Source organism: Stegostoma tigrinum, chromosome 12 (genome assembly GCF_030684315.1).
Source record: "Stegostoma tigrinum isolate sSteTig4 chromosome 12, sSteTig4.hap1, whole genome shotgun sequence".
In the NCBI taxonomy this organism is placed as follows: Eukaryota; Metazoa; Chordata; class Chondrichthyes; order Orectolobiformes; family Stegostomatidae; genus Stegostoma; species Stegostoma tigrinum.
In genome coordinates, this window is record NC_081365.1 from 236,253 (window position 1) to 260,118 (window position 23,866).

The 23,866-nt window shown below is 45.3% G+C and overlaps 1 protein-coding gene across 2 annotated transcripts in view; it reads left to right on the forward strand.

Moving 5' to 3' along the window:
• The window catches only part of LOC125456989 (ubiquitin-associated and SH3 domain-containing protein A-like), a 163,566-nt gene that overhangs the window by 129,915 nt on the left and 9,785 nt on the right, over positions 1-23,866 (forward strand). For both annotated transcript variants that reach the window (XM_059650053.1, XM_059650054.1), the window contains 2 exons: positions 17,297-17,400; positions 18,242-18,348. In XM_059650053.1, coding sequence (XP_059506036.1) covers positions 17,297-17,400; positions 18,242-18,348 — 211 coding nt within the window. The remainder of the gene's footprint in view (positions 1-17,296; positions 17,401-18,241; positions 18,349-23,866) is intronic.

The window sequence follows — 23,866 nt, forward strand, 5'->3', positions numbered from 1 at the left end:
CCAAAGCATTTGACAAGGAACCTCACAATAGCACAGAATAGCACATGGCACAGAAGATTAAGTCGCATGGTAGGTAGCAAGATTGATACAAATTTGGCTCGGTCATTGAAAACAGAGGGTAATCGTGGACGGATATCACAGGATATTTGATATTTGAGGGTATCACAGCTGTGCTGAAGGAGAGCACAATGGAGGACTCGAGCAGTGAGGCAACATGGGCAGAGCTCAGAAATAGGAAGGATGCAGTAACAATGTTGGGGCTGTACTACAGGCCTCCCAACGGCGAGCGTGAGATAGAGGTACAAATATGTAAACAGATAATGGAAAGGTGTAGGAGAAACAGGGCGGTGGTGATGGGAGATTTTAATTTTCCCAACATTGACTGGGATTCACTCAGTGTTAAGAGTCAAGATGGAGCAGAATTTGTAAGGTGTGTCCAGGAGGGTTTTCTAGAGCAGTATGTAAATAGTCCAACTCAAGAAGGGGCCATACTGGGCCTTGTGTTGGGGAATGAGCCCGGCCAGGTGGTTGAAGTTTCAGTAGGGGATTACTTTGGGAATAGTGATCACAGTTCCGTAAGTTTTAGGATACTGATGGACAAAGATGAGAGTGGTCCTAAAGGAAGAGTGCTAAATGGGGGAAAGGCCAACTATAGCAAAATTTGGCAGGAGCTGAGGAATGTGGATTAGAAGCAGCTGTTTGAGGGTGAATCCACATTTGATATGTGGGAGGCTTTTAAAGAGAGGTTGATTAGAGTGCAGGACAGACATGTCCCTGTGAAAATGAGGAATAGAAAGGGCAAGATTAGGGAACCATGGATGACAGGTGAAATTGTCAGACTAACAAAGAGGAAATAGGAAGCATACATAAGGTCTAGGCGACTGAAAACAGACGAAGCTTTGGAAGAATATCAGGAAAGCAGGACCAATCTGAAACGAGGAATTAAGAGGGCGAAAAGGGGTCATGAAATAGCTTTAGAAAACAGGGTTAAGGAAAATCCCAAAGCCTTTTATTCATACATAAGGAGCAAGAGGGTAACGAGAGAAAGGGTTGGCCCACTCAAGGACAAAGGAGGGAAGTTATGTGAGGAGTCAGAGAAAATGAGTGAGATTCTTAATGAGTACTTTGTGTCGGTATTCACTGAGGAGAGGGACATGACGGATGTTGAGGTCAGGGATAGATGTTTGTTAACACGAGGTCAGGTCGGCATAAGTGGGAGGAAGTGTTGGGTATTCTAAAAGGCATTAGGGTGGACAAGTCCCCCGGTCCAGACGGGATCTATCCCAGGTTTATAAGGAAAGTGAGAGAGGAAACAGCTGGGGCCTTAATAGATATCTTTGCAGCATCCTTGAGCATGGGTGAGGTCCCAGAGGACTGGAGAATTGCTAATGTTGTGCCCTTGTTTAAGAAGGGTAGCAAGGATAATCCAGGTAATTATAGACCGGTGAGCCTGATGTCAGTGGTGGGGAAGCTGCTGGAGAAGATACGGAAGGATAGGATCTATTTACATTTGGAAGAAAATGGACTTATTAGTAATAGTCAGCATGGTTTTGTGCAGGGCAAGTCATGTCTTACCAACTTGATAGAATTCTTTGAGGAAGTGACAAAGTTAATAGGTGAGGGAAGGGCTGTGGATGTCATTTACATGGACTTTAGTAAGGTGTTTGATAAGGTTCCCCATGGCAGGCTGATGGAGATAGTGAAGTCGCATGGGGTCCAGGGTATACAAGCTAGATGGATAGAGAACTGGCTGGGCAACAGGAGACAGAGAGTTGTAGTGGAAGGGGGTTTCTCAAATTGGAGACCTGTGACCAGTGGTGTTCCACAGGGATCTGTGCTGGGGACCACTGTTGTTTGTGATATATGTAAATGATCTGGAGGAAGGTGTAGGTGGTCTGATCAGCAAGTTTGCTGATGACACTAAGATTGGTGGGGTAGCAGATAGTGAAAGGAACTGTCGGAGAATACAGTATAATATAGATAGATTGGAGAGTTGGGTGGAGAAATGGCAGATGGAGTTCAATCCAGGCAAATGCAAGGTGATGCATTTTGGAAGATCCAATTCAAAAGCGAACTATATGGTAAATGGAAAAGCCCTGTTGAAAATTGATGCACAGAGAGATCTGGGTGTTCAGGTCCATTGTACCCTGAAGGTGACAACGCAGGTAGATAGCGTAGTCAAGAAGGCATATGGAATGCTTTCATTCATCGGGCGGGGTATTGAGTGCAAGAGTTGGCAGGTCATGTTGCAGTTGTATAAGACTTTGGTTCAACCACATTTGGAGTACTGTGTACAGTTCTGGTCGCCACATTACCAAAAGGATGTGGATGCTTTGGAAAGGGTGCAGAGGAGGTTCACCAGGATGTTGCCTGGTATGGAGGGTGCTAGCTATGAAGACAGTTTGAGTAGATTAGGATTATTTACATTGGAAAGATGGAGGCTGAGGGGGGACAGAATTGAGAGGGGACCGACACAGTCATGAGGGGTATAGACAGGGTGGATAGCAAGAAGCTTTTTCCCAGAGTGGGGCACTCAATTGCTAGGGGTCATGATTTCAAGATGAGAGGGGAAAAGTTAAAGGGAGATATACGTGGAAAGTTCTTTGTGCAGAAGGTGGTGGGTGCCTGGAACATGTTGCCAGCGGAGGTGGTAGAGGCGGGCACGCTAGTGTCATTTAAGATGTGTCTAGTCAGATACATGAATGGGCAGGGAGCAGAGGGTTACAGATCCTTGGAAAATAGGCGACAGGTTTCGATAGAGGATCTGGATCGGCACAGGCTTGGAGGGCCAAAGGGCCTGTTCCTGTGCTGTAATTTTTTTTTGTCCTTTATTCTTTGCATGTTTTTCTGACTGGTAGTCTATGACTAATGGTGTTCTGCATGGATCAGTGCAGAGACCTTTGTTGTTTGTAATATATTTGTGTGATTTGGATGAAAACGTAGGTGGTCTGTTTAGTAAGTTTGCAGATGAAAATTGGTGAAGTTGAGGACAGTGAGAAAATTTTTCAAAGGATATAGTAAGATGTAGATCAGGTGGAAAGTCAGGCGGAAAAATGGCAAATGGAGTTTAATGAGACAAGTATGACGTGATGCATTTTGGAAGGTCAAATAAAGAGGAAAGCATGCAGTAAATTGCAGGAACCTTAGTAGCATTGATATGCAGAGGGACCTCGAGGTACAAGTCCAGAACACCCTGAAAGCCTCTACACAAGCAGCTAAGATTGTCAAGAAGACAAACAGTATGCTGCCTATAATTGGTCATGGCACTCAGTATAAAGGTTGGCAAGACGCGTTCCAACTGTATAAAACTTAGGCCACATTTGGAATATTGTGCGCAGATCTGGCTGCCACGCTATTGGAAGGATATGGAAACTTTGGATCGGGTACAAAAGAGCCTTACCAGGATAATAAAATGTGAGGCTGGATGAACACAGCAGGCCAAGCAGCATCTCAGGAACACAAAAGCTGACGTTTCGGGCCTAAACCCGTCATCAGAGAGGGGGATGGGGAGAGGGAACTGGAATAAATAGGGAGAGAGGGGGAGGCGGACCGCAGATGGAGAGTAAAGAAGATAGGTGGAGAGAGTATAGGTGCGGAGGTAGGAAGGGGATAGGTCAGTCCAGGGAAGACGGACAGGTCAAGGAGGTGGGATGAGGTTAGTAGGTAGATGGGGGTGCGGCTTGGGGTGGGAGGAAGGGATGGGTGAGAGGAAGAACCGGTTAGGGAGGCAGAGACAGGTTGGACTGGTTTTGGGATGCAGTGGGTGGGGGGGAAGAGCTGGGCTGGTTGTGTGGTGCGGTAGGGGGAGGGGACGAACTGGGCTGGTTTAGGGATGCAGTTGGGGAAGGGGAGATTTTGAAACTGGTGAAGTCCACATTGATACCACTAGGCTGCAGGGTTCCCAGGCAGAATATGAGTTGCTGTTCCTGCAACCTTCGGGTGGCATCATTGTGGCACTGCAGGAGGCCCATGATGGACATGTCATCTAAAGAATGGGAGGGGGAGTGGAAATGGTTTGCGACTGGGAGGTGCAGTTGTTTGTTGCGAACTGAGCGGAGGTGTTCTGCAAAGTGGTCTCCAAGCTTCCGCTTGGTTTTCCCAATGTAGACGAAGCCACACCGGGTACAGTGGATGCAGTATACCACATTGGCAGATGTGCAGGTGAACCTCTGCTTAACGTGGAATGTCATCTTGGGGCCTGGGATAGGGGTGAGGGAGGAGGTGTGGGGGCAAGTGTAGCATTTCCTGCGGTTGCAGGGGAAGGTACCGGGTGTGGTGGGGTTGGAGGGCAGTGTGGAGCGAACAAGGGAGTCACGGAGAGAGTGGTCTCTCCGGAAAGCAGACAGGGGTGGGGATGGAAAAATGTCTTGGGTGGTGGGGTCAGATTGTAAATGGCGGAAGTGTCAGAGGATGATGCGTTGTATCCAGAGGTTGGTAGGGTGGTGTGTGAGAACGAGGGGGATCCTCTTTGGGCGGTTGTGGCGGGGGTGGGGTGTGAGGGATGTGTTGCAGGAAATACAGGAGACGCGGTCAAGGGCGTTTACGATCACTGTGGGGGGAAAGTTGCGGTCCTTAAAGAACTTGGACATCTGGGATGTGCGGGAGTGGAATGTCTTATCGTGGGAGCAGATGCAGCGGGAGGCGGAGGAATTGGGAATAGGGGATGGAATTTTTGCAGGAGGGTGGGTGGGAGGAGATGTATTCTAGGTAGCTGTGGGAGTCGGTGGGCTTGAAATGGATATCAGTTACAAGCTGGTTGCCTGAGATGGAGGCTGAGAGGTCCAGGAAGGTGTGGGATGTGCTGGAGATGGCCCAGGTGAACTGAAGGTTGGGGTGGAAGGTGTTGGTGAAGTGGATGAACTGTTCGAGCTCCTGTGGGGAGCAAGAGGCGGCGCCGATATAGTCATCAATGTACCGGAGCAAGACGTGGGGGTCACCACCCTACCAACCTCTGGATACAACGCATCATCCTCCGACACTTCCGCCATTTACAATCCGACCCCACCACCCAAGACATTTTTCCATCCCCACCCCTGTCTGCTTTCCGGAGAGACCACTCTCTCCATGACTCCCTTGTTCGCTCCACACTGCCCTCCAACCCCACCACACCCGGCACCTTCCCCTGCAACCGCAGGAAAAGTCACACTTGCCCCCACACCTCCTCCCTCACCCCTATCCCAGGCCCCAAGATGACATTCCACATTAAGCAGAGGTTCACCTGTACATCTGCCAATGTGGTATACTGCATCCACTGTACCCGGTGTGGCTTCCTCCACATTGGGGAAACCAAGCGGAGGCTTGGAGACCGCTTTGCAGAACACCTCCGCTCAGTTCGCAACAAACAACTGCACCTCCCAGTCGCAAACCATTTCCACTCCCCCTCCCACTCTTTAGATGACATGTCCATCATGGGCCTCCTGCACTGCCACAATGATGCCACCCAAAGGTTGCAGGAACAGCAACTCATATTCCGCCTGGGAACCCTGCAGCCTAATGGTATCAATGTGGACTTCACCAGTTTCAAAATCTCCCCTTCCCCTACTGCATCCCTAAACCAGCCCAGTTCGTCCCCTCCGCCCACCGCACCACACAACCAGCCCAGATCTTCCCCCCCACCCACTGCATCCCAAAACCAGTCCAACCTGTCTCTGCCTCCCTAACCGGTTCTTCCTCTCACCCATCCCTTCCTCCCACCCCAAGCCGCACCCCCATCTACCTACTAACCTCATCCCACCTCCTTGACCTGTCCATCTTCCCTGGACTGACCTATCCCCTCCCTACCTCCCCACCTATACTCTCTCCACCTATCTTCTTTACTCTCCATCTTCAGTCTGCCTCCTCCTCTCTCCCTATTTATTCCAGTTCCCTCTCCCCATCCCCCTCTCTGATGAAGGGTCTAGGCCCGAAACGTCAGCTTTTGTGCTCCTGAGATGCTGCTTGGCCTGCTGTGTTCATCCAGCCTCACATTTTATTATCTTGGAATTCTCCAGCATCTGCAGTTCCCATTATCTCTGACACTATTTTAGCCTTACCAGGATGTTGCCTGGGCTGGAGAATAAAGAGCTAGAAAGGTTTGAATGAGTGATAATGGGAACTGCAGATGCTGGAGAATCCAAGACAATAAAATGTGAGGGTGGATGAACACAGCAGGCCCAGCAGCATCTCAGGAACACAAAAGCTGCCGTTTCGGGCCTGGACCCTTCATCAGAGACCCTCTGATGAAGGGTCCAGGCCCGAAACATCAGCTTTTGTGCTCCTGAGATGCTGCTGGGCCTGCTGTGTTCATCCAGCCTCACATTTTATTGTCTTAGAAAGGTTTGAATGTCAGAGATAGCAAGATGGAGGGGTTGGACAAACATGGATTGTTTTTGCTAGAATGTCAGAGGCTGAGGGGCATCCTGATAAAGTAAATAAAATTATCAGAGACGTGGATAAGGTGGTTAAAAAGAATATTTCTTCCAGGTGGAAATGTCAAATACTCAGGAGCATAAGTTTAGGGTGAGACGGTGAGGCAGGTTTATCACACGGAAGATGTCTATAACACACTGCCAGGGGAGATGGTAAAAACAGATATGTTAGCAATGTTTAAGAGGTATTTAGACGGATCTGTGAACAGGCAGGAAGTAGGGGCACATCGACCACGTGGAGGCAGATGCAATTAGCTTAGAATGGCATCATGGTTGGTATATTCATGGTGGGCCACAGGGCCTGTTGCTGTGCTGTACTGTTCTATGTTCTATCAGATTGTAAGAAAACTCTGAAAATCTGTAAAGATTAATGTTAAATCGGAAGATTTTAGGAACCAGTAAAAATGACTCCACAAAACGAGGGAATCTGAGATAAAGCTAACTAGTGATGTAAACACGGGCAATAAGATTTCCTACAAATTGCTGCACTGGAGTAACTAAAGCTTTTGCTCTTCTTGTTTGCGCTTGTGCTTTTCTTGATTTGCCTTCACTTCAGCAAACTTTGAAAACCTCCCAAAGCTGCTGGAAAATCAAGAGATAATTGTGACACAAGAAATTCAAACAGTTGCCAGCACTATGGGAAAAATAGCTGGGATAGCTATATAGCTGAGGATATCCCGGACCTAATCTCCTGGATCATAGATTCTTCAAAAATGTGGTTGTAGAGATTACGGACAATTGATTATAATCTCACAAATTCCCTTAGATTTTGGAAGAGTCACAGTAGATTAGATAATAACAAATGTAACTCAATTTTTCAAGAAATCAGAGATACAAAGCCTGAATATAAAAGATAATTAGCGAACCATGTCTATTGTAAGGAGGTGATAGCAAGATATTTAGAAAATCACAATGTGCGCAAGCAAAGTTGATATGGCTTTATGAAAGGAGCAATGTGTTTCACTAATTTATCAAAGTTTTTTGAGTAAGTTAAAAGCAAGGCAGATAAAAGAGAACTTGCAGACGTGGCATATTTGTTTTCAAAAAAGCAACACCCCTGGGCAGGATTAGGACGGATTCCCTGGGGGAGTGCTTGCTAGAGCAGTTGGGGAGGGTTTAAACTACGATGCCAGGGGGATGGGGACCGATGTAAGGGGTCAGAGAAGGAGGGAGCAAGGACAAAAACAAAAACTAGAAAAGGGAATTAGAAACGTGATTGACAGACAAGTCAAAGACAAAATTCAAACGGGGCTATTGAGAAAACTAAGGAGGAGACAAACACTGTTAAAAGGACAAGTTTAAAGGCTTTGTGCCTTAATGCACAGAGCATCTGCAACAAAGTAGATGAACTAATCAGGCAGATAGATGTAAGTGGGTACGATATAATTTGGGATTACAGAGACATGGATGACCAGGGATACGTACTGAATGCCCCAGGTATTCAGTATTTAGGAAGGACAGGCAAAAAGAAAGAGGTGGTGGAGCAGCATTGCTGGTTAAAGAAAAACTAACAAAATAGTGAGAAAAGATATTAGCTCTGATGATGTGGAGTCTGTATGGATGGAGTCGAGAAATACCAAGGGGCAAAAAACATTAGTAGGCATCATATATTGACACCTAACCTGCAGCAGTAATGGCAAAAATGGCTTTAAACAGGAAATTAGAGATGCCCATATGATAATGAAATATTGGTAATCATGGGTGATTTTAATCTGCGCACAGATTGGGCAAATCAAACTAGCCACAATGCTGTCAAGGAAGAATTCTTGGACTGTATAGGGGATGGTTCTCCTACCAATATGTGGAGATGCCAACTAGAGAGCAGGCCATCTTAGTCTGGGTGCTGTGTAGTGACAAGGAAATCATTACCAATCTAGCTGTGCGAGCCCTTGGGGATGAGCAACCATAACATGACAGAATTTTTTTGCCAAGGTGGAGAGTGAGGTAGTTGATTTGGAGACGAGTGTACTGAACCTTAATAAAGAAGACTACGAGGATATGAAGTGTGAGTTGGCCTTGATAGATTGGGGACAGTTACTTAAAGGATGACAATGGATAGGCAATGGCAAACATTCAAGGCATGGGGAAACTGCAATGACAGTTTATTTCTGTGTGTCATGAAAGTCAAATGAGTGAGAGAGACAATCCATAGCTTACAAAGGAAAGAAGAGATAGTATCCGATCCAAGGAACAGGCATACAGATTGACCAAGAAAAATAATAAATCTGAGAATTGGGAGCAGTTTAGAATTCAGCAAAGAAGGACAAAGGGATTGATTATGAAGGGGAATTAGAGCATGAAAGTAAATTTGCAGGGAACATAAAGACTGATGCTGAGAGTTTCTATAGGTACGTGAAGAGAGAGAGAGAGATTGGTAAAGACAAAGGTAGGTCCCCTACAGACAGAAATGGGGGAATGTATAATAGGGGATAAAGAAATGGCTGAGGAACTGAATACATACTTTGGTTCTGTCTTCACAAAGAGGACACAAATCAGATATCAGAATTGTTGGAGGATGCAGGATTTGGTGCCAGAGAAGAGTTGAGGGGGATCAATATTAGTAGAGAAACGGTGCTGAGAAAATTTTTGCAATTGTAAGCCAATTAATCCCCAGGGCTTGATAATCTACATCTCAGAGTACTTAAGGAAGTAGTTCAAGAAATAGTGGATGCATTGGTGGTCATCTTCCAGGATTCTATAGGCTCTAGAACATCCCTGCGGATTGAAGGGTCACTAATGTAATTCCAGTATTCAAAAACGGATGTAGAGAGAAAAAAGAGAATTTTTGACCAGTAAGACTAACATCAGTAATGGGGAAAATTCTCAAATCCACAATCAAGGACTTTATAGCAGAGCATTTAAAAAGCAGTGGCTGGATCAGACAGAGTCAGCATGGATTTATGAAAGGGAAAACATGCTTGACAAATCTGTTGGAATTCACTGAAAATGTAACTAGTACAGTTGACTTGGGAGAGCCAATCGATGTGGTATATTTGAACTTTCAGAAAGCGTTTGACAAAGTCTCACATAAGAGATTAATATGCAATGGGATTGGAGAATGTATTTTGAAGTGGGTAGGAAACTGGTCGGCAGAGAGGAAACAAAGACCAGGAATTAATGGGTCCTTTTCAAATTGGCAGGCAGTAACTAGTGGGGTGCCACAGGGATCGGTGCTGGGACCCCAGCTATTCACAATACATACATTAATGATTTGGATGAGGGAACAAAATGTATCAACTCCAAGTTTGCAGATGATACCAGTTTGGATGGGAGGGTGAACTGTGATGAGCATACAGAGATCCTTCAGCATGGATCTCGACAGGTTGGGTGAGTGGGCAAATCAGTGGCGGATGCAGCATAATTTGGATAAATGTGAGGTGATTCACTTAGAAGCAAAAACAAGAAGGCAGATCACTACCTGAATGGCTTAAAACTGGGAGAGCGGAGTGTGCAGCGGGACCTGGTTGTCCTTGTGCACAGTCGCTGAAGGTAAGCATGCAGGTGCAGCAGGTGGTAAAGAAAGCAAATGGTATGTTGGCCTTCATTGCGAGAGGTTTCGAGTATAGGAGCAGGGATGTGTTGTTGCATTTATACAGGGCCTCGGTGAGAGCACACCTTGAATAATGTTTGTAATTTTGGCCTCCTTTTCTGAGGAAGGATGCTCCTGCTCTCAAGGGAGTACAGCTAAGGTTTACCAGGCTGATCCCGGGGATGGCAGGACTGACGTATGAGGAGAGATTGACTAGATTGGGATTGTTTTTGTTGGAGTTCAGATGAATGGGGTGGGGAGGGGATCTCATAGAGACTTATAAAATTCTAACAGGACTGGACAGGGTAGATGCAGGGAGGATGTTCCTGATAGTGGCTGTGTCCAGACTCAGGGGTCTCAGTATGAAAATTCGGGATAGACCATTTCGGACGGAGATTAGGAGACATTTTCTCACCCAGACAGTGATGAGCCTGTGGAATTCATTACCACAGGAAGTAGTTGATGCCAAAACATTGAATGCATTCACGAGATGACTAGATATAGCACTTGGATGAATGGGATCAAAGATTATGGGGAGAAAGCAGGATAAGGTATTGAGTTGAGCAATCAGCCATGATCATGATGAATGGTGGAGCAGGCTCAAAGGGCCAAATAGCTTCCTCCTGATCCTATCTTCTAAGTGTCTATGGTAGTGAGTAACACATCAACATTGAGAAAGAGATAATGGGAACTGCAGATGCTGGAGAATCCAAGATAATAAAGTGTGAAGCTGGTTGAACACAGCAGACCAAGCAGCATCTCAGGAGCACAAAAGCTTTTGTGGTCCCGAGATGCTGCTTGGCCTGCTGTGTTCATCCAGCTTCACACTTTATTAACATTGAGAAAGAAGTAGTTTTTTTAAAAGGAAACAGAGTTGAAGCTTTCCATTTACGCTTCCACATTTGTACATGAGCTGACCAAGACACACAAGTCAGATCCCTCTACACTTTGTTTCATTTATGGCCTGCTCTGCACATCAGTTTGAAAAGGCTGTAGAATGGGGAGTGGGATATCTGACAAAGGCACCTTGGGGCAAATGGTTAATATTTGCGTGGGTCTGCCTACGACTTAGTGTTCTGAGTTTTTCACTCCAAGATAAAGATTGTACATAAAGCAGGAACTTTACTGAACTCCCATGCAAAGAATGAATTCACTCCAAGGAAGTGTTGTGCGCTCACATAGCCTCTTCAGTCTGAATCATTGATTGGTAAATAGCCCTTCGCACGTTCAGCTTCACCAAAATGTGGAAAGATCAAATCAAATACATTTTCACAAAAATAGTTTCCTACAAATAATAGAGTCATTGATTGATTGAGTCATAGAGTTGTTGAAGATGTCACTTTTTTTAATGTGTGGTGGAGGTTGTAAAAGGTATTGGAACTGAGATCTGCATATGATAGATAATGATTTTTTTCCTTTATTCATTCATGGAATGAGGGTGTCATTGGCTAGGTCATCATTTATTGTCCATCCCTAATTGCCCAGAGGGCAGTTAAGAGTCAGCCACATTGCTGTGGGTCTGGAGTCACCATGTAGGCCAGACCAGGTAAAGATGGCAGTTTCCTTCCCCAAAGGACATTAGTGAAACAGTTGGGATTTTCCTTCAACAGTTAACAATGGATTCATATTCATCATTAGGATCTTAATTCCATACCTTTTTTATTGAATTCAAATTTCACCAATGGCTGAGGAAGGATTTGACGTTGGGTTCCCAGAACATTATCTGACTCTCTGGATTTAACAGTCCAGTGATAATACCACTAGGCCAACACCCACCAACAACCCCCCGCAGCCCAAATCCTGATTGGATTAGCATGAAGGGTATAACGACAAAAGGTAGTGATTTATGGCTGGGCATGTGTACTAAGACCTCGAAGAGACCATGGGATGTGTTGCAAGCTATTGTTGGCATAGACAGGTGATGGGAAAGAGTGTGGAATGAGGAGTTGTGAGAGGTGAGGGCGAGCATGGCAAATATTAAATAAAATTCAATGGAGCAACCAGCCACATTGTCACTCAGCAACCTCTGCAGCCGCCTCTGACCCATTTCCTGAGCACAGCAGAAGGCCATTCAGCCCATCATGTCTATGCCAGTCAACAAAGATCAACTGCACCAATTCTGTTTTCCAACTGTTGGCCTGTAGCCCTGGAGGCATAGCAATGTAAGTGAATATGTAAGTAATGTTTCAATATTATAACAGTTATTTATTCAACCATCCCTTCTGGCAGAGTTCCAGACTCCAATCACCAAATTAAGTGAAATTAATTCTCCTGAACTCTCCTCTTAACCTTCTATCTCTCACCTTAAACCTCTGACTCCTGGTTACTAGCCATTCTACCATTGGAAAAAGTGTCTTCCCATCCACCCTTCTACTCCCCTCACAATCTTAAACATGTCCATCAGGACCCCTCTCAACCTTTCTATCTCCAATGAAAACAACCCTAACCTATCCAATTTTTCCCTATAGTACAGGCTGTCCAGCCGAGGCAGCTTCCTGATAAACTCCTCTGTCCACTCTTCTGTGCAATCACATGCTTCCTATAATGTGTTGATCAGAACTGCATGAAGTACTCCAGTTCTGGCCTAATCAGCCACTTATAAAACTCCACTTAAACCTCCTTGCTCTTGTATTCTTTGCCTGTACAGGTCTCTGGCACAGAGTCTGTCCTTGTTGCTCAGAAGTGAAGGGGGAGAGGAGGCATGCATTAGTCACTGGGGACTCCATAGTTAGGGGGACAGATCGGACATCCTGTGAGAACAAGAGACACTCGTGGTTGGTGTGTTGCCTCCCAGGTGCCAGGGTCCATGATGTCTCAGATCATGTTTCTGGGATCCTTAAGGGGGAGGGGGAGCAGCCCCAAGTCATGGTCCACATAGGCACCAACGAAATAGGTAGGAAAAGGGATGGGGATGTAAGGCAGAAATTCAAGGAGCTAGGGTGGAAGCTTAGAGCTAGAACAAACAGAGTTGTTATCTCTGGTTTGTTACCTGTGCCACATGCTAGTGAGGTAAGAAATAGGGAGAGAGAGCAGTTGAACACGTGGCTGCTGGGATGGAGGGAGGGATTCAGATACCTGGATAATTGGGGCTCAATCTGCAGTAGGTGGGACCTCTATAAACAGGATGGTCGACACTTGACCCTGAAGGGTACTAATATCCTGGGGGGGGGAGATTTGCTAATGCTCTTTAGGAGGGTTTAAACTAATTCAGCTGGGAGATGGGAACCTGAATTGTAGCTCCAGTGGACAGGAGGTTGAGAGTAGTGAGGTCATGAATAAGGTTTCAAGGTCACAGGACTGTACTGGCAGGCAGGAAGGCGGTTTGAAGTGTGTCTACTTCAAAGCTAGGAGCATCTGGAATAAGGTGGGTGAGCCTGCAGCATGGGATAGTACCTGGGACTTTGATGTTGTGGCCATTTTGGAGACGTGGATACAGCAGGGATGGGAATGGTTGTTGCGGGTTCTGGTGTTTTACATGTTTTAGTAAGATCAGGGAAGTTGGTAAAAGAGGGGTGTTGTGGCATTGTTAGTTAAGGACAGTATTACGGTGGTAGAACGGACATTTGATGAGGACTCGTCTACTGACGTAGCATAGGCTGAGGTTAGAAACGGGAAAGGAGAGGTCACCCTGTTGGGAGTTTTCTATCAGCCTCCGAAAAGTTCCAGAGATGTGGAGGAAAGGATTACAAGGATGTTTCTGGATAGGAGCGAAAGTAACAGGGTAGTTGTTATGGGGGCCTTTAACTTTCCAAATATTGACTGGAACATTATAGTTCGAGTACTATAGATGGGTCAGATTTTGTCCAATGTGTGCAGGAGGGCTTCCTGACACAGTATGTAGATCGGCCAACAAGAGGCGAGGCCACATTGGATTGGTACTGGGTAATGAACCAGGCCAGGTGTTAGATTTGGAGGTAGGTGAGCACTTTTTGGTGATAGTGACCTCAATTCAGTTGCCTTTTCTTCAGCGATGGAAAGGGATAGGCGTATACTGTAGGGCAAGAGTTATAGCTGTGGGAAAGGCAATTATGAGGCGATTAGGCAAGATTTAGGATGCAGAAGATGGAGAAGGAAACTGCAGGGGCTGGGCACAATTGAAATGTGGACCTTGTTCAAGGAACAGCAACTGTGTGTCCTTGATAAGTATGCACCTGTCAGGCAAGGAGGAAATGGTCGAGCGAGGGAACCGTGGTTTACTAAAGAAGTTGATTCTCTTGTCAAGAGGAAGAAGGAGTCTTATGCAGAGATGAGGCGTGAAGGCTCGGTTAGGGAGCTTGAGAGTTACAAGTTAGCCAGGAAGGACATAAAGAGAGAGCAAAAAAGAGTCAGGAGGGGACATGACAAGTCTTTGGAAGGTAGGACCAAGGAAAACTCTAAAGCTTTATATTGGTATGTCAGGAATAAAAGAATGGCTAGAGTAAGATTAAGGCCAGTCAAGGACAGTAGTGGGAAGTTGCGCGTGGAGTCCGAAGAGATAGGAGAGGCACTAAATGAATATATTTCATCAGTATTCACACAGAAAAAAGACAATGTTGTCGAGGAGAGGTAGAGGAGATGAGACAAGACGGGATTGAAGTTCATAAGGAGGAGGTGTTAGCAATTCTGGAAGGTGTGAAAATAGACAAGTCCTCTGAGCTGGGTGGGATTTTTCCTAGGATTCTCTGGGAAGCTCGGGACGTGATTGCAGAGCCTTTGATCTTTATGTCGTCATTGTCGACAGTAATAGTGCAGAAGACTGGAGGATAGCAAATGTTATCCTCTTGTTCGAGAAGGGGAGTAGAGACAACCCTGATAATTATCGAACAGTGAGCCATACTTCGATTGTGGGTAAAGTGTTGGAAAGGATTATAAGAGATAGAATTTATAATCATCTAGAAAGGAATAATTTGATTAGGGATAGTCAACACGGTTTTGTGAAGGATAGGTCGTGCCTCACAAACATTGAGTTCTTTGAGAAGGTGACCAAACAGGTGGAGGAGGGTAAAGCGGTTGATGTGGTGTATATGGATTTCAGTAAAGCATTTGATAAGGTTCCCCATGGTAGGCTATTGCAGAAAATATGGAGGCACGGGATTGAGGATGGTTTAGCGGTTTGGATCAGAAACTGGCTAGCTGTAAGAAGACAGAGGGTGGTAGTTGATGGGAAATGTTTATCCTGAAGTTCAGTTACTAGTGGTGTACCACGAGGATCTGTTTTGGGGCCACTGCTGTTTGTCATTTTTATAAATGACCTGGATGAGGGTGTAGAAGGATGGGTTAGTAAATTTGCGGATGACACTAATGTCAGTGGATTTGTGGATAGTGGAGAAGGATGTTGCAGGTTATAGAGGGATATAGATAAACTACAGAGCTGGGCTGAGGGGTGACAAATGGGGTTTAATGTGGAAAAGTGTGAGGTGATTCACTTTGGAAGGAGTAACAGGAATACAGAGTACTGTGCTAATGGTAAGATTCTTGGTAGTGTGGTCAGCAGAGTGATCTCGGTGTCCAGGTGCATAGATCCCTGAAAGTTGCCTTTCAGGTTGATAGGATTGTTAAGAAGGTGTATGGTGTGTTAGGTTTTATTGGTAGAGAAATTGAGTTTCGGAGCCATGAAGTCATGTTGCAGCTGTACAAAACTCTGGTGCAGGCCGCACTTGGAGAATTGCGTACAGTTCTGGTTGCCGCATTATAGGAAGGATGTGGAAATATTGGAAAGGGTGCAGAGGAGATTTACCAGGATGTGGCCTGGTCTGGAGGGAAGGTCTTATGAGGAAAGGCTGAGGGACTTGAGGCTGTTTTTGTTAGAGAGAAGAAGGTTAAGAGGTGACCGCTTTGCAGAACACCTCCGCTCAGTTCGCAACAAACAACTGCACCTCCCAGTCGCAAACCATTTCCACTCCCCCTCCCATTCTTTAGATGACATGTCCATCATGGGCCTCCTGCACTGCCACAATGATGCCATCCGAAGGTTGCAGGAACAGCAACTCATATTCCGCCTGGGAACCCTGCAGCCTAATGGTATCAATGTGGACTTCACCAGTTTCAAAATCTCCCCTTCCCCTACTGCATCCCTAAACCAGCCCAGTTCGTCCCCTCCCCCCACTGCACCACACAACCAGCCCAGCTCTTCCCCCCGACCCACTGCATCCCAAAACCAGTCCAACCTGTCTCTGCCTCCCTAACCGGTTCTTCCTCTCACCCATCCCTTCCTCCCACCCCAAGCCACACCCCCATCTACCTACTAACCTCATCCCACCTCCTTGACCTGTCCGTCTTCCCTGGACTGACCTATCCCTTCCCTACCTTCCCACCTATACTCTCTCCACCTATCTTCTTTACTCTCCATCTTCGGTCCGCCTTCCCCTCTCTCCCTATTTATTCCAGTTCCCTCTCCCCATCCACCTCTCTGATGAAGGGTCTAGGCCCGAAACGTCAGCTTTTGTGCTCCTGAGATGCTGCTTGGCCTGCTGTGTTCATCCAGCCTCACATTTTATTATCTTGGAATTCTCCAGCATCTGCAGTTCCCATTATCACTTAATAGAGACATACAAGATGATCAGAGGATTAGATAGGGTGGACAGTGAGAGCCTTTTTCCTCGGATGGTGATAGCTTTAAATTGAGGGGTGATAGATATAGGACAGATGTCAGAGGTAGGTTCTTTACTCAGAGTAGTAAGGGTGTGGAATGCCCTGCCTGCAACTGTAGTAGACTTGCCAACTTTAAGAGCATTTAAATGGTCATTGGATAAACATATGGATGATAACGGAATAGTGTAGGTTCGATGGGCTTCAGATTGGTTTCACAGGTCGGCACAACAATGAGGGCCGGCGCTGTAATGTTCTACGATCTATGTTTTATGTTCTAATTAATAGAGCTAAATATTCCTTCTGCCTTCTCAAACATCTTATCCACCTACCTTACTGTAGTCAGGTTTCTGTGGGTATGGCCCACCCTTTAAGTGGAATGAAAATTCTTATATTCAGGACATACTTCCCAAGGCAATCCAAGTTATTTACCAACTTTACACATGCCCTGTCAGGAATAAAAATGAGGGAATGGGGGATGTCAGAAAGCTATATCTGATTTGTTGACACAGAGCAAAATGGCCTGTGATTGCTTTAAACTGATAAATATTGTACAGAACACACAAATGAAATGTTTTCTACATTTTCTGGAAATTGGGGCTGCACCAATCTCCTGGCTTGAGGTTTTCTGGGAGAGGCATTTGGTGATGTCTGATAGTTGTCATTCTGCCATCCTGTCAAAACAAGCTGCCATCCACAGTACAGTAAATTGCAACAAGGCATAGACTAAGGACAAGTGGGAAATATTTAATACTAAATTTACAAAAATATAAACCCTTCTGCTTTTTGATAGTGTCCATGTTCCTCTCTGCAAACTGGTTCCATCAGAAACATATGAAGACTACATTAGTCGGTGTTCTTCAGTAATGAAAGCAATTATAGACAAAAGGGATGAAGGTAAGAGCAACAGGTATTAACAAACTGATTCACAACTCATCAAACATGCTCATTGTTTTAGGACGTTATGTCATATCTGTCTCAGATCAATACATAATCTATCGTATGTAATTTTATTAATTCCTCTGTGAGGCATGGACATCACAGGCTGGGCCAGCATTTATTGCCTATCCCTGGGCACCCTTGAGAAGGTGGTAGTGAGCTGCTTTTTTGAATCATTGTAGTCCCTATGCTGTGTGTTGACCCCCAAGAACATTAGAGAGGAATTATTCTTCCATTATCTTCTCACAATTAATGTGTGGTAACTTTGGATCAAGTTAACGATTGGTATGTTTTCCTATTTTGGCAGTAATTAACCTTGAGCCATTCTTGCAATGCTTGGCATTGACACTGATCATTTTACCAGGCCAGACACAGCTGCAAGAAATACTCCCTAACCCTCACTCACCCTATCATCATTTGAAGGACTAGTATCGACAAAAATGGATCAAGCAATGGGTGTGAGGATGCATATGGCAAGCCTTGTAATGTCTCTAAAAGATGTGATAATCAGTTGTCTTGCTATAATTGATGGCCTCACAACAAGGTTCACCATCTGTTAAGGACCTCACAAAATTACACATTACCAGACTATCCTCTCATCCTATTCTACATATCTCAAACAACTAATAACACCTTCTTAATTTGACAACGTTTTAAGTTAGTCAAGGCATTTGTTTCCTGTGGATGTTATGTCCTGCACAGCCCTTACATCTGTTCAAGATGATGCCTTCCCCTTTGAAATGATGAAGAAAACCCTTAAACTCTTCTTCTAAAGAGCTATACTGTTCCTTCTCTGCAGGAAATATTCTGCTGGTGGCTCATGCTTCAACCCTGGATTGTTGCACACGCCCATTGCTGGGACTGCCTCCAAAGGACTCCAAGGAATTTGTCCAAATGGTTCGTAAGGTAAGATGTTTTAAAGTGAGATATAGAGGGAGAATTAAACCACCAATGGGACCATTGCCATTATACACATTAACATTGGATATTCTGGTTACACCAAATGTGATGTAATGTCACTGAAGCTGAAATTGTACCATCCCCGCCCTACTCAACCCCCACACCCCCACCCTATCCCTGTAACCCTGCATTTTCCCCATTGCTAATCCACTTAATCTACACATCCCTGCACACAGTGGGCAATTTTAACATGGCCAATCCACCTAACCTGCACACCTTTGGAAATTACCCAAGGCCAGTGAGGTGAGGGAATGGGTTTGGAGGGGTAGGTATGAAGTGGAAGGGGAGAGAAAGAGGGGAGGAGGATGAAATGGACAAGGAGAAATGTAGAACAAAGAAGAGAAGTGAAAGGATGGAAAGAGCAGAGATTAATGTGTTGGGAGTGGGAAAGAAAGGGAAGTGGAGGAGGTAGGGGCAGTAAGGAAGTTGGAGGGGCCAAGGGACTTGGAATAGGTTGGGATGATGGACATAGATGAAGAAGGCTGAGCAAAATAAATGTGGAGCAGTAACAAAGACGTAAGGCTGGAGGTGATGGAAGCAGATAAGAGGGGATAAGGATGGTGATTCGGGGAGGGGGGGTGAAGTAGTAGAGAGAAGGTGGAGGAGGGAGGGAAGGCAGAAAGGAATACAAAGGGTGAAGGGACTAAAAGATGGGTGGTGGAGAAGAAACAGTGAAAGTAAGTGAAAGAGGGGAGGGTTTGCATTGTGGTGGCAGGATTGAGTCAACGAGAGGATGTGGACAGGATAAGGAGGTTTCACACAGTCAAGAGAAAGAGCACCAATTCAGACTGAGACACCGCCCGAGTAAATACATCGTTTGGGAAGTTAGTGACAATGTGGGAATTCAGTGTGGGGGTTGGTGTGGGAAGAGGTTTTTTTTGCTTGCTTCTCTTTAACCGAGAGCTTGTAAAATTTTTTAATAGGATAAATTGAAGGCCAGGATCAGGAGCCTGACACAATAGATTAACATCACTCAAGCGGGGAATCAGGAAAGCAAGAAGGGGCCATGAAATGACCTCGGCAAGTGAAGTTAAAGAGAACCCCAAGGCATTTTATATATACAATAAAAACATGAGGATAACGAGGGAGAAGATAGGACCACTCAAGGATAAAGGAGGAAACTTGTGTTTGGGGGCAGAGAATGTGGGCAAGATCCTAAATGAGTACTTTGTGTCAGAAGTCACCCTGGTGAAGTATATGGAGGATGGTCTACACCTGGGCAGGACTGGAATCAATATCGGAGGGGCTGCTTTTGCTAACACTATTTGGGAGGGTTTAAATTAATGTGGCAGGGGGATGGGAACCAGATTAGGAGGTTAGTAGACAGTAAGGCGGTAGTAACTAAAGCCTGTAAGTAACAAGATAATGAAGTCTGTGTGACTAAGGGGAAGAGTAGGCAGAGAGCAGATGATGAACACAAAGGGACAGGTGGTCTGAGGTGCATTAGTTTTAATGCGAGAAGTGTAGTAGGTAAGGCAGATGAACGTATGGCTTGAATTAGTACCTGGGAGTATGATGTTATTGCTATCAGTGACACTTAGTTGAGGGAAGGGCAAGATTGACAACTAAATATCCCAGGATATAAATGCTTTAAGCAGGATAGAGAGGAAGGTAAAAGAGGTGGAGGAGTTGCATTACTGATCAAAGAGGATATCATAGCTGTGCTGAAGGAGAGCACGATGGAGGACTCGAGCAGTGAGGTATTATGGGCAGAGCTTAGAAATAGGAAGGGTGCGGTAACAATGTTGGGGCTGTACTACAAGCCTCCCAACAGCGAGCATGAGATAGAGGTACAAATACGTAGACAGATTATGGAAATATGTAGGAGCAACAGGGTGGTGGTAATGGGAGATTTTAATTTTCTCAACATTGACTGGGATTCACTTAGTGTTAGGGGTTTAGATGGAGCAGAATTTATAAATAGCATCCAGGAGGGTTTTCTAGAGCAGGATGTAAATAGTCCAGCTCGGGAACGGGCCATACTGGGCCTGGTGTTGGAGAATGAGCCCGGCCAGGTGGTTGAAGTTTCAGGAGGGGATTACTTTGGGACTAGTGATCATAATTCCATAAGTTTTAGAATACTCATAGACAAAGAGGACAGTGGTCCGAAAGGAAGCGTGTTGAATCGGGGAAAGGCCAATTAGTAAACTTTGACAGGAGTTGGGGAATGTGGACTGGGAGCAGCTGTTTGAGGGTAAATCCACATTTGATATGTGGGAGGCTTTTAAAGAGAGGTTGATTAGAGCACAGGACAGACATGTCCCTGTGAAAATGAGGAATAGAAAGGGCAAGATTAGGGAACCATGGATGACAGGTGAAATTGTGAGACGAGCAAAGAGGAAAAAGGAAGCACACATGAGGTCTAGGTGACTGAAGACAAACAAAGCTTTGGAAGAATATCGGGGAAGTAGGTCCAATCTGAAATGAGGAATTAAGGGGGCTAAAAGGGGTCATGAAATATCTTTAGCAAACAGGGTTAAGGAAAATCCCAGATGACAAAATGTGGAGCTAGATGAACGCATCTTAATACTTTGCCTCGGTTTTCCCTGGGGAGAGGAACATGGTGGATATTGAGGTTAGGGATAAATGTTTGATTACTCTAGGTCAAGTCGGCATAAGGAGGGAGAATATGTCGGGTATTCTAAAAGATATTCGGGTGGACAAGTCCCCTGGTCCGGATGGGATCTATCCCAGGTTGTTGAGGGAAGCAAGAGAGGAAGCAGCTAGGGCCTTAATAGATATCTTTGTAGCATCCTTAAGCGTGGGTGAGGTCCCAGAGGACAGGAGAATTATTAATGTTGTCACCCTTTTTAAGAAGGGTAGCAAGGATAATCCAGGTAATTATTGACCGGTGAGCCTGACGTCAGTGGTGGGAAAGCTGCTGGAGAAGGTACGGCGGGATAGGATCTATTTATATTTGGAAGAAAATGGACTTATTAGTGATAGGCAGCAGGGTTTTGTGCAGGGAAAGTCATGTCTTACCAACTTGGTAGAATTCTTTGAGGAAGTGAAAAAGTTGATAGATAAGAGAAGGGCTGTGGATGTCATAGACATGGACTTCAGTAAGGCGTTTGATAAGGTTCCCCATGGTAGGCTGACTGAGAAGTGAGGTTGCATGGGGTCCACGGTGTACTAGCTAGATGGATAGAGAACTGGCTGGGCAACGGGAGACAGAGAGTTGTAGTGGAAGGGAGTTTCTCAAACTCAAGAACTGTGACGAGTGTTGTTCCACAGGGATGCAAGGTGATGCATTTTGGAAGATCTAATTCAAGAGCAAACTATAAGGTAAATGGAAAAGCCCTGGGCAAAATTGATGCACAGAGAGATCTGGGTTCAGGTCCATTGTACCCTGAAGGTGACAATGCAGGTAGATAGAGTGGTCAAGAAGGCATAAGCATGCTTTCCTTCATCAGACGGGGTATTGAGTACAAGATTTGGCAGGTCATGTTACAATTGTATAAGAGTTTGGTTCAACCACATTTGGAATACTATGTACAGTTGTGGTCGCCACATTACCAAAAGGATGTGGATGCTTTGGAGAGGGTGCAGATGAGGTTCATCAGGATGTTGTCTGTTATGGAGGGGTCTAGCTATGAAAAGAAGTTGAGTAGATTAGGATTTTTACATTAGAAAGATGGAGGTTGACGGGGGACCTGATTGAGGTCTACAAAATCATGAGAGGTGCAGACAAGGTGGATAGCAAGAAGCTTTTTCCCAGAGTGGAGGATTCAATTACTAGGAGTCATGATTTCAAAGTGAGAGGAGAAAAGTTTAAGGGAGATATGCGTGGAAAGTTCTTTACGCAGAGGGTGGTGGGTGCCTGGAACGCGTTGCCAGCGGACGTGATGGAGAAGGGCACCGTAGCATCACTTAAGATGTATCTAGACAGATACTCCGGGCAGGGAGCAGAGGGATACAGATCCTTGGAAAATAGGCAACAGGTTTAGATGGAGGTTCTGGATCGGCACAGACTTTGAAGGCCGAAGGGCCTGTTCCTGTGCTGTAATTGTCTTTGCTCTTGTTCAGGGTGAGATTTGTGTGGAGCATTCTAATATGATAGGTCATTTTTTGAGATCCAGAATGAAGTAGTGTTGGGAGTCTTGAAGAGCATTAATTTGGATAGGTCTCCAGGGCATGATTGCATCTACCCCAGGTTATTGAGTGAGGCATTGAGATTAGTGGGGCCTTGACCAAGATCTCGCTAGCCAGTAGAGAGATCCTCGAGGACTGGTGAGTAGCTAATATTGTTCCTCTGTACAAGGAGGGAAATAGGGATAATACAGGAAACTATAGACCAGTAAGTTTCACACGGATGGTTGCGAAGTTATTCGAGAGAATTTCTAAGCATAGAATTTCTAAGCATCTGGAAAAGCATGGCCAAACTCGAAGCAGTCAGCATGGCATTATGCGGGGCATGTCATGTCTTATTAACTTGACTGAATTGTTGAAAAACATGACAAAGGTGATCGATGAGGGTAGAGCAGTGGGTGTTATCTTCATCAATTTCAATAAGGCTTTCGACAGGGTCCCTCATCCAGAAGATTAAGATGCATGGGATCCACGGTGACTTGGCCGCTTGGTTTCACGACTGGCTTGCCCATAGAAGGCAGAGGGTAATGGTGTAAGGGTGTTTTTGAGGCTGCAGGTCCATGGCTAGTGATACTGGGATCTCTGCTGTTATTAATCTATATAGAAATGACTTGGATGCAAATGGAGTTGGGGACGATAGACAGTTTGCAGATGGTCTGACTAAAATAATAGGACATTGACCAGATGGCTAGAAGGGCTGAGGTGTGGTCAATGGAGTTTGGTTTATATAGGAGCAGAAGGAGGCCATTCAGTCCTTCAAGCCCGCTAAACCATTCATCATGATCATGGCTGATTGTTCAACTCAATAGTCTCATCCTGCTTTCTTCCCATAACCTTTAATCCCATTCACTCCAAGTGCTATATATAGTCATGTCTTGAATACGTTCAATGTTTTGGCATCAACTACTTCCTGTGATAATGAATTCCACAGGCTCATCACTCTCTGGGTGAAGAAATGTCTCCTAAACTCCATCCTAAATGGTCCTCCCTGAATCCTCATACTCTGACCCCTGGTAACACACCATCAGGAACATCTTCCCTGTATCTGCCCTGTCCAGTCCTGTTAGAATTTTGAATTTCTATGAGATTGCCCCCTCATTCACCTCAACTTCAGCGAAAACAATTCTAACCTAGCCAATCTCTCCTCATACGTCAGTACCGTCCTCACCGGAATCAGCCCGGTAAACATTCGCTGCAGTCCCTTGAGAGCAAGAACATCCTTCCTCAGAAAAGGATACCAAAACTGTTTACAATATTCCAGGTGTGGTCTCACCAAGGCGCAGTGAAGGCCAAAATACCCTTTGCCTTCTTTACCACCTGTTCCACTTGCATACTTACCTTCAGTGACTGATGCACAAGGATGCCCAGGTCCCAC